General features: G+C 36.0%; 2 protein-coding genes across 2 annotated transcripts; both read left to right on the forward strand.

Moving 5' to 3' along the window:
* The first annotated feature begins 1,614 nt into the window (after positions 1-1,614).
* Positions 1,615-10,119, forward strand: LOC144566670 (uncharacterized). Its single transcript, XM_078316701.1, has 4 exons — positions 1,615-1,645; positions 1,676-1,798; positions 8,764-9,038; positions 9,831-10,119. The coding sequence occupies exons 1-4, from the start codon at positions 1,615-1,617 to the stop codon at positions 9,930-9,932; spliced, it is 531 nt and encodes a 176-aa protein (XP_078172827.1). The 3' UTR covers positions 9,933-10,119.
* LOC144566108 (jacalin-related lectin 33-like) lies at positions 1,902-4,101 on the forward strand. Its single transcript, XM_078315996.1, has 4 exons — positions 1,902-2,137; positions 2,667-2,873; positions 3,289-3,534; positions 3,909-4,101. Exons 1-3 carry the CDS (start codon positions 2,099-2,101, stop codon positions 3,523-3,525), a joined length of 483 nt encoding a protein of 160 aa, XP_078172122.1. The 5' UTR covers positions 1,902-2,098; the 3' UTR covers positions 3,526-3,534; positions 3,909-4,101.
* Positions 10,120-10,346: the final 227 nt, after the last annotated feature.

The raw sequence follows: 10,346 nt of genomic DNA on the forward strand, positions 1-10,346 counted from the left end.
TGAGATAGCTACAAAATTTGTAGTTTTTGACAGCTGTTTGATTTTGATTGCTGGATGTAATACCCTTCATAGCTCCTATCAAGTTTATCAAAACAAAAACAAAAAAATGCTGTACGTGCATGTTCGATGCGGTACATGCATCCTTGGTACGTGTATCATAACAATAGGTTGTATTATACTCGCAATAGATTAATGTCATGTTATATATAATGCTCTTATTTTATTAAAGAACTCTGTGACTAGTTCATTCCACTGTACTAATATCCTCTTACACTGGTGGACATTTCAAAAGAGAAAAAAAGTAACAATTTTCTCTAAAGTAACTCAAAAGTTGACTTTGGATCTAGACGTCCATGTCAAAATTGGATAAAATTTACCAAGTCCCCTATTGAGACGGTCCAGATCCAAATTCAAACTTTAAGTTACTTAATTTAGAGGAAAGTGACTTTTCGGTTTCAAGGAGAAAGGAAAAAGGAGTTACTTATTTAAGCGGGTGGCTACATGTCTTGTTTTCTGTAAATATATAAATATCGAATTAGCATAGGTTGTACAAATGAACGATGGATGTTAAGTTCATTTTTGTAAAATTAAGCAGAGGTTGATTACTTGAACTTGAAGAGCAATGAGAGGATGGCTTTCACATGCAGTCTCACCAGTGACGGGTTGAAAATTTGGATCATAAATCTCAACAGTTGCTCTACTTATTCGTGGAAATAGACTTTTGACAACACCTTGTTGAATTAGAAACAAGGCCTTGGCATCCACACATCAAACACCTTGCAGGCACAGGTTTATTGCCACACTTTATCGCGTGAGTAAGCCAAGATTCTTTTTTTTATTGGTAACATGGTGTTGTCAGCCTGGAAGTTACTAAAAGCAAGTGAAAGTATATCAGAAAATGAAAAATATAACTTTCCATTTACAAGGGTAGATTGGGCAGGAAAATTATAATTTTTTTGTTTTGTTTCAGTCAATCATATTTTGTTAAACTATATGAATGACAAACTTTGGTTTGATTCACGGATTACAAGTACTAAATTATTTGTATATATCAAAATAAAAGTTATCGTACGATATTTATGGATTACTAGATATACACCTCTGGGAGCGATATTTATTTTTATGGGAGCAATGTCGAAAAAATACCTCTAGTGTTTATGTAATATATTAATTGTCCAGTTTTGCCACCCTCTCTCTTAACACACGTACATATATTAAGGAAACAATTTATATCCAAAACAACAAATTAAATAAAATACATAAATAAGGAGCTAAAAAGAATGTTAATCCCAGATAAATTTCCCATTAATTTATTAGCTGCTAACAGTAGTTAGTAAAACAACATTTCACGCACTATAAGAAAAATATAATCTATATATAATATTATCTTACAAAATATGGGATTCTTTTTGTTGCATTTCTCACTTTCTACTACTACACGTGATGTTTGGTCTCAAGCAGCTTTTCCTATCTACAGATCTATTACACATGACGTTTAATTTGGTCACTTTCTGATGCCTAGCATTTAAGGGTCCAGATGGACTTAACCTTGGATTGCTAACTTGGCAATATGCAATTCGTTATGGGGCTGTACTTTGGTTATATCAATAAAGAATGTTTCTTGATGATTTTAATGTTGTTTATAGTGTCTAAAAAGAATCTTATTATGTTGTAGGGGCCTTGTTGTTTTTTGCACTGCTTGGTATGTGTGGATGCTTCATAACCTGTTATGATCGAAGAGTGCGGAATGATTTGGCTCAGCCATGCAGGGAATTGTGTCTTTGTTGTCGCCAACCAGAGATCGAATGAGAATAAATGATAGAGAGAGAGAAGAGAAAAGTTTTTCTTCCTTGGAGAGCTTGAATTCGTATCCTCTGCATTAACTCAAAAAGGAATCATTATTCTCATTTTCTCTCCAAGGAAGAAAAGCTTTTCTCTTCTCTCTCACTCTATCATTTATTCTCATTCGATCTCTTCTCCTCTTTATATCTCTCCCGTATCATTCATTCTTCCACTCACGGAAAGGAAGAAAAGCACTCCACCGATTTGTGTTAGAGTCTAACATCTGTACCCGGTGAAATCCGTAGATCGTGCACCAATGGTCACAGCTTCTGAAGCTTTTTCTTGGTATCTAAAGGTAAGTTATCGCAGATTTTGTTGCTCGTTTTACAAAAAAGGGACACCATTTGGGAGTAACTTGGAAGGTTTGATTGCATTACATTCCCCAGCTTGATCTTTTCCATTTTTGCTAGGAGATCAACGCAAATATATATGCCATTAATTGTGTAATTAAGAGTTCCGGCAGAATCAAAGAGTCACCTAATTAATCACCACCCTTAATTAATCAGTTGCTTAAAGCTGATAAATATATATACAAGTGTGCTTACCTGAACAATCTCAAGCTTAACAGATAACGTGTGAATGAATGTAACACTGGTACGTATTGATCATCTTTTTGGAATTCATTAGTTTTGTTCTACAATTGTATGAATAACTTTAATTGGCAATATGTAATTTAGGAAAAGGATATATCCCGATTGTATGACTAATCACTAACCTTAAGTCCTTAACATAGTATTGCACACCCACTTACAATTTAGCAAGTACACCTTTTTTTATTATCAAGAATTAACTATTAATAAGAAACATTTTGCATGAAAATATAGGGAAGAGAAATACACATACCGCTCGGTCCTTGTGGAAGTACTGACGGTACATGCTGGGACGATTATTGTCATCAAAGAATAGAGAGTATCTTTGTTAGTTACTCGAGCGATTATATCCATTCAATCCAAATTGTTTATAAAGATTTCAGTAACAACATTTTTAGAGCACCGCAACATGGACCGTATAACTCCTACATTTTTGAAGCGGTAACTATTAATTTTATATATTTTTGTCAAATATCTAATGTTCGTTTAACTTTTATTCTTATCTACTTAAGTTCGTTTTTTTTTTTTTTTATTGTTGGGGGGGGGGTCTATTTTTTTTGGGGGGGGGGGGGGGGATATTGTACATAAAATATCTGACACTATGTCTCACAACTTCCTATTAGATTTTGCAATTTGCAGCCCTTGAGGCAAATTGCTCTATTAACTCTGAGGAAAAAAATAAAGAAAATAATACTTATCTTTTTTGTTGAGGAAATCCTTCAATCTTATCATAACTATAAATTTGACGTATTAATTTGCACCGAATTTAAAGGTCTGACATGTCTATAGCAACATTTTGTGTGGTGCCAGTAGATTCCAATAAAAAAAATTATATACACTTTTTTTTTTTTTGCAGGTTCATTTTTCACCCGAAACTCTGATTACTCGAATAGATGGATACTTCGACAAAAATGGCATTACATGTCTGGAACTCAGCACAAACAATGGCAAGATGTGTTCTTTCGGCACAAAAACTGGTTCTCCCTTCATCTACAAGGATCCGAGAGGTTTTACTGGTTTCCACGGACGCTCCAACAGTTATCGTCTCACGGCTCTAGGAGTATATGTCAATAGCACTGCCACAAAATCTTAGAATCCATCAGTGTTTTAAAAATCAGTTCTTATGTGGTATTCAGAAAGCCACTGCATACCGCATATACAGTATGCGGTTGCATATATGGATTTTTATTCGGATTTTAAAATGAAAATTCATATTAATTTATATATTAAACTGGTAATGAAATGTTAAAATATTAATCCTTATCTCATACTAAATGAAATACTGAAATATTCATATATTGATCTCAATCTGGCTGAATATGCGTCATAATATTCAAATATGCGACTGAATATTCGAATATGCGGTCGAATATTCAAAATCGTATATTGGACCGAATACTCATTTTCTATTCAGATTCCAACCGAATATGAATATTCGGCCAAATAGATCGATTTTTAAAACACTGGAATCCATAGACTTCAAATGGAAATTGTTTCTCCATTTTTTTTTCAATTTGGCACTGCTAGTATAAATATAGTCACAATCCATCAGTAATATAATTAATCTGCCATAATACAAGCAACACTGTCTGTTACACTCAGCGAAGATCACATAGACCATGCACTGTTTACGGACACATTAATTTATAATGAACGACTCTTAGATGAAGTAATTGTCAACTTAAACAGTAATTCGATGACATTAGCTGGTTCTGATCTGGTACAATGCAGTGGTTAATTTCAAATCAATACCATGCATACTGTTTTTAGGATAATTATTGTTCTTGAAAAGAACCTATCAGATAATAATATGACTTGAGATAAAAGTATGGAATCATTTACCTGAACTAATTTGTCATGAATTTCCAGTTACCTGTCATCTATTGGTACTGACATTAATTATGCTCACTGATTTTTTGTTTGATGTGTATATTTGTTCTGTCTGTGCTTCTGTTGTGGCATCAAGCATTCCGTTTGTAACTTAGAATCGTAGATTACAGAAAATGTAATTAATTTACAAACAAGTTTGTGATCATATACGCTCAACCCAGTTATCAATTTCATGAACAGAATGTTATCAGGATTCTGTTTACATTTGGAAAATTGAAAAAATTGGAAGTGAATGTTGTTGCTTTTTTCCTCAGAAAAGCAACGATCCATTTAACATTGAATATGAACTAATAAGAAATCCCTCCTGATTTCAAGTTCATTTGTTATCTCAACCCCCTCCACAGTTAGAACCGTGACAGTGTTTCTTGTTGCTCTAGCCGAAGCAAATGAGTGAAAGAATCTAGTGTTGTTGTCTCCATTTTTAAGCCAATTCCATTTTGCCCTTTGCTTCCACTTAGTTTCCGAGTCGATCGCAAGGTCATAGGCCCATTGTCTGACCTTTTGTCTAAACCGGAATTCCCTCGAATCAAGATTTTTTTTTTCCTCAATACAATCAAAGAAAATAATTACCTTCTTACAATACTGTTAACTGCTCCTCCATCTTAGCAAATCTCTTCTGTTACATGCTGGGTTCGCTTCTGTATTTGGCAAATTCATTCAATTTCTTTGACATGGAGCATTTTGAGAATAATTCAACGTCAACCCAAAGTTCATAATACGGGATCCTAAATATCTAGCCATGACAATTTTAAAGAAGCGTTTTCTCCTGTTCTTTTCTGTTGGTTGCATTGTATAGATGTATCACGGTGATATATATATATATAAACCAGTGTCTGAATGCAATCTAATATGCTAGATTCGTACGCGAAGTGTAAAAATTACTTATGTTTAATAATGAATTTCAAGAACATGTTCAAGTTTGCATGCATATTAGAATTGTTTTGTTGCCAATTCGCCATGGACTACTTACTCTTCAGTCGGGTACTTAATATGCTGAAATTGTACTTGATATAATTAGCTAATACGTACTTGTAGCTGTACAATAATTCAGGAGAGAAATATAACAATATTGCATTGCATATATTGCTAGGGGTGGCAAAAAAAAACTTGGAGCTCGTGGCTCAATCGTGACTTGCACTTGACAAGTTTACTAATAGCTCACTTGTTACTAGATCGAGCTGTTAACGAGCCAGCTCGTCACTAGCTCGGTCCAGAATTAGCAAGTTCAAGTGGAAGTCTAGCTTGCTCGCGAGCTAGTTTGGCTATATATCAATTTGTGAATTTGTATGAATTTGTGTACATTTTATATTGTCTAGCTTAGTCCAGCTCGGTTCATTTCAGTCCAACTCATTTCTTTTTACTCTACAATTAGAACCGTGACAATGTTTCTTTTTGCTCTAGCCGAAGCAAATGAGTGAAAGAATCTAGACGTCCATTCAAAATTTTATGAGTAACAATTTTCTCTAAAGTAACTCAAAAGTTGACTTTGGATCTAGACGTCCATGTCAAAATTGGATACAATTTACCAAGACCCCTATTGAGACCATAGTAGGAATTATCGGCCGATACCGATACGTATCGGTATCGGCCGACACCAATCCGATACTGATGGATTTTCTGTTTTTCGTCCAATTTCTGTTATTTTGATCCGATTCTGGACATTATTCGTCTAAAAACTTGAACCTGTGATTGATTAAATAGAGTATAAACTATGCACATGCTGAAAACTCGTCACATTCATTGATTAAATAGAGTATCAAGTATCAACTATGTTGAAATAGAGAAATATGAACCCGTGATTAAAGATGTTAACAATCCTTCATTTGGGTCTACAATGTCTTCTTTTTTTTGTTCCAGACAACAATATCCCCATTTTTATCATAATATAGACAATGATGAAGTGATCCAGCCAGCACGACATAGTTTCTGGCAGTGAAAGAGTGTGTTTATAGTATTAATGCTTGTATTATATTGTATTAGTGGATTATTTGATTGTAATCATTTATCTACACATAAATTATTGACAAATTATTTTTTATCAATTTTTTTCTATTTTTTCAGTGTAAAACAAGCTACTGGCAAAAAAGTCTGATACTCCGATCCATATTGGCCGATACCGGCCGATACACCGATCTCATATCGGTATCGGCCGGGACCGATCCCGATACCGATACCGATAATTCCTACTATGATTAGATATATATATATATATATATTACATAAATATGGGACCATCTGTAATTAAATTGATCATTGTTATGTACAATGCGCTAGTTATTATCACTTGAAACTTTATTTTTATTTTTATGCATAGTAAATCATTCATATATCATATATATAATACTTGTTATTTGATGTTTTATTTTGTTCTTGAATCATAAAAAAAATGTTGTTAACGAGGTAAGCTCTTTGGAAACAGTTCCAGAAAATTAAACTTTTCAGTTACCCAAGAAAAATAATTGTTCTGTGAAATTATTAGTTTGTTATTTCTGAAAATTGTAGAGCAAATAAGAGGTTTAAAAAGAAGAAAAGTGTCACTCAAAGTACTTCTCAGGACAAATCTTGAATAAAATGCTTGGTAGCAAGGGGCAACCGATTAGACCATTTGACCTAAGAGGCAAGGTTGGACCAGCCTTACAAGAACAACTGGCTCAAATGAACGTGATCATATCAGAGCAGGAAATCCTACAGGCCATAAATGATATGCCGGTTGACAAAGCGAGCGGACCGGATGGTCTGCCCATTGAGTTTTATAAAACTTTCTGGTCAATCATCAAACAGGACCTCATACCACTGGTGATCAAATACTTCCAAGGAGAAGGGAGTATTAATTGCTTGAACAAAGCAATGATCACACTAATCCCAAAAAAAGAAGCACCGACACAACTGACCGACTATAGATCGATAAGTGTAATAAATACGGTGGTCAAAATCTTAACAAAGATTTTGGCTAACAGATTGCAACCCCACATCTCCAGCTTGGTTGCTAACAATTAGACAGCTCTTGTCAAGGGACGATCAATGATGAAATCCTTCTTGGTTACAAGAAAAGTTCAAACTTTTTTCTCGAAAAAAAGACTCCCGTCGGTACTGTACAAGGTGGATTTTGAAAAAGCTTTCAATAAGGTGGACTGGTGCTTTGTCATCAACCTCTTGATTGAAAGGGGGTTCCCACCGAGATGGGTCTCTACAATCCTCTACCTTGTCAATAAAGGTAAATGGTCATCAAACACCCTTCTTTGTTCACAAGAGAGGACTGAGGCAGGGCGATCCGCTCTCTCCAATGCTATTTATTCTGTTGGCAGACTCTCTAGGCAGATTCCTAGGAAATTCAGTTCAGGAGATGGCTACATCGATTTTTTGGCAAACAAAGGCCATTTAGTTCATAGATGACACGATAATCATTGCAGAGCACACCCAATAACGCTCAAGGTAATCGCAAGAATATTAACAATTTATGAAGAACTCACGGGATTACGGATCAATAGGGCAAAGAGTTCCTTCATTCCGATTGCGGTTCCTGAAAATCTAACAACAACGATATCAACCATTCTGGGAGCAACATCGTCAAAATTACCGATGAAATACCTAGGCCTGCCTTTGACAATAAAGAAACCGACAAAAATCATGTTTGAGCCGATGCTCCAGACAATCAAAAATCGAATTGAGGGGTGGACGACTAGGCTTCTCACCCTTGGAGGAAGGATCACCTTAGTGAAGGCAGTATTATCAGTGATCCCCTTGCATTACATGCAAGCACTGCGAATGCCGAAAGGAATAATAAAAGAGATTGATAACGATGCGAAGAAGCTTCCTGTGGAAGGGGGCGTAGGAATGCAGAGGGATAAATTGTCTACTCAACTTGGAAAGGACTTGTGCCCTGAAAGTAAATGGGGGCATGGGAATCTTAGATCTGAACCAATAGAATAAGACGCTGCTGGTCAAGTGGATCTGGCAAATTGAAAACAAACCAGAAGCCCAATGGCCGCAGACACTCGCACATCTATACTAGATCAGGAAGTGGGAAGAAATAGCATTATGTACAGATAGCATTATGGATGGTTGATAGGTTTGGGTCTCTTGGTACACCAAGTATAAGAGCAGTTCTTGAGAGGTACATCTATCAGCTGAAGGCCACTTATTAACTCATTGAAAAGGTCCATGAGGTTATTTGCTCGAGTTCCCCCAGACCTATCAACCATCCATCGGACTAAGTTGAAGTCCCCCAGTAAAATCCATTTGGTGTTAACAAGTTCGGCCACCTTTCCTAGCTCAATCAAAAATTCAGATTTTAAAGCATCCTCACTAGGTCCATAAGCATTAGTTATTGTGAAGGTCTCACCCAAACTGTTTTGGTTGAGGACCACTGTGCACGTGTCTTGTAGACCATGAGTTAACCCTTGTGTAATTCTTTTGCCACGTGATTGTACATTCACTCCCAGCATGTGTACAGACTGCCATCTACCGGGCACGTTGTGCATGTGGACCGATTGCACCACATGCTGTGAGGCCTGTGCAACAACTGCTGGGGAATGTGGCGGTTGCTTGGGTGGGGCCGGTGAGGCTGGCTTGCCTTTGCTATTTATCATGGGATTGATCGTCCTGGGGCTGTTCACTGTAATTGGCATTTTCTATAGCGTGCTAGTTGCTACTATGGTTGGTCAGAGGATATGGCAGCGCCACTATCATATTCTTGCCAAAAGAATGCTAACTAAAGTAAGTCCTTGAAAAATGCATGTGTGGCTATTCATGTTCTTGTGATGAGGCTTGTAGTGAATTTGTAACTGGCTTTTCATATTTGTCCAAATCCTATGGTATAAGCAATTGTGTCAAGATTGAATTGTAAAATGTACCTGAGATGCTGCCTGTTACCAGACTTATGCTGTTTTGCTCAGAATTAACCCATTTGATTTTAAGTGAAATCTTTTTTTCTTTTTTTTCTCTGTAACCCGATGAATTTGTATTTTATAGTCCTCTTCAACTACCCAGAATCTTGGCTTATTAATAAGGAGCTTGATGTTCGATTTATCTCCACAACAGATCAGGTTGCTGATGTTTTTACAAAAGGCTTATCTGCTTCGCGACTTCAGTTCCTACAAGACAAGCTTTGCGTCCGTCCAGTGCTGCTACGCTTGAGGGGACATGATAACATTCCAGCAAAATAAGCCAACATTCTGTCACAAAATATTTCACGATTGCACAGCTGTGAATATTAATATTAGCTAGATTTGTGTGGTCATATTTGGAGAGCTATTTATCCCTGTAATATTTATTTTGCTATTTCTCTGTTTGTAAATTATATTGTGCTATATTTGACATAAGGAATAATAATATAAATAACCCCTGCCTATCACGGTAGAAGGCAAGGGGAGCATTTCACATTTCATACCATTAAGTAACTTGAACCCAAAATTTTGTAATTTAGTCTCAATTGAGCTTCGGTGCGGCTACTGAAGCTCAAACTTTTCAAGTAAATCCTGACCAATGACATTTTGACATGTGTTATAGGAGTACGTAGTTGAGGATGTAGATGGTGATGGCAGAGATTGGTGTCCCCCGTTTCTTCCACCCGAGCATGTCCAGCAATTGAAGTCACTTGGTCTTCTTTAACCCAGAGATAAGAAAGGAACAAATCCTACTGTTTAACCATGCCTTGGAGTTTCACTGGTAGACATCATCCAGTCATGTTGGACTTGTAGGTGATAGAGTTTCATTCCTACAAGATATGTTGTATATTTCACCGGAATCATTCAACCTCACTTTCAAGACAAAAGAAAATTTATTATTGATTTCTTTACTTATTTGTCTCAATTTGATAGCTCATTTGATTTATAATTTGGTTTAGCACTAATTGTTTTCCTAGGTGTAGGTGGTAGTTGTCATGCATGCATATACCAGTCCGATGTCAAATTTTGCTTAAATAAGGCTAATTGCTTCAATAATGGTCAAGTAGCTGTTATCTTGAATAGAAGTTTAAATTTTAAACAAAGGAGGTTTATTGATGCGTATTATTTAAGAATTAAG

This window comes from Carex rostrata, chromosome 15, assembly GCF_964058835.1.
Source record: "Carex rostrata chromosome 15, lpCarRost1.2, whole genome shotgun sequence".
Taxonomy (NCBI): domain Eukaryota; kingdom Viridiplantae; phylum Streptophyta; class Magnoliopsida; order Poales; family Cyperaceae; genus Carex; species Carex rostrata.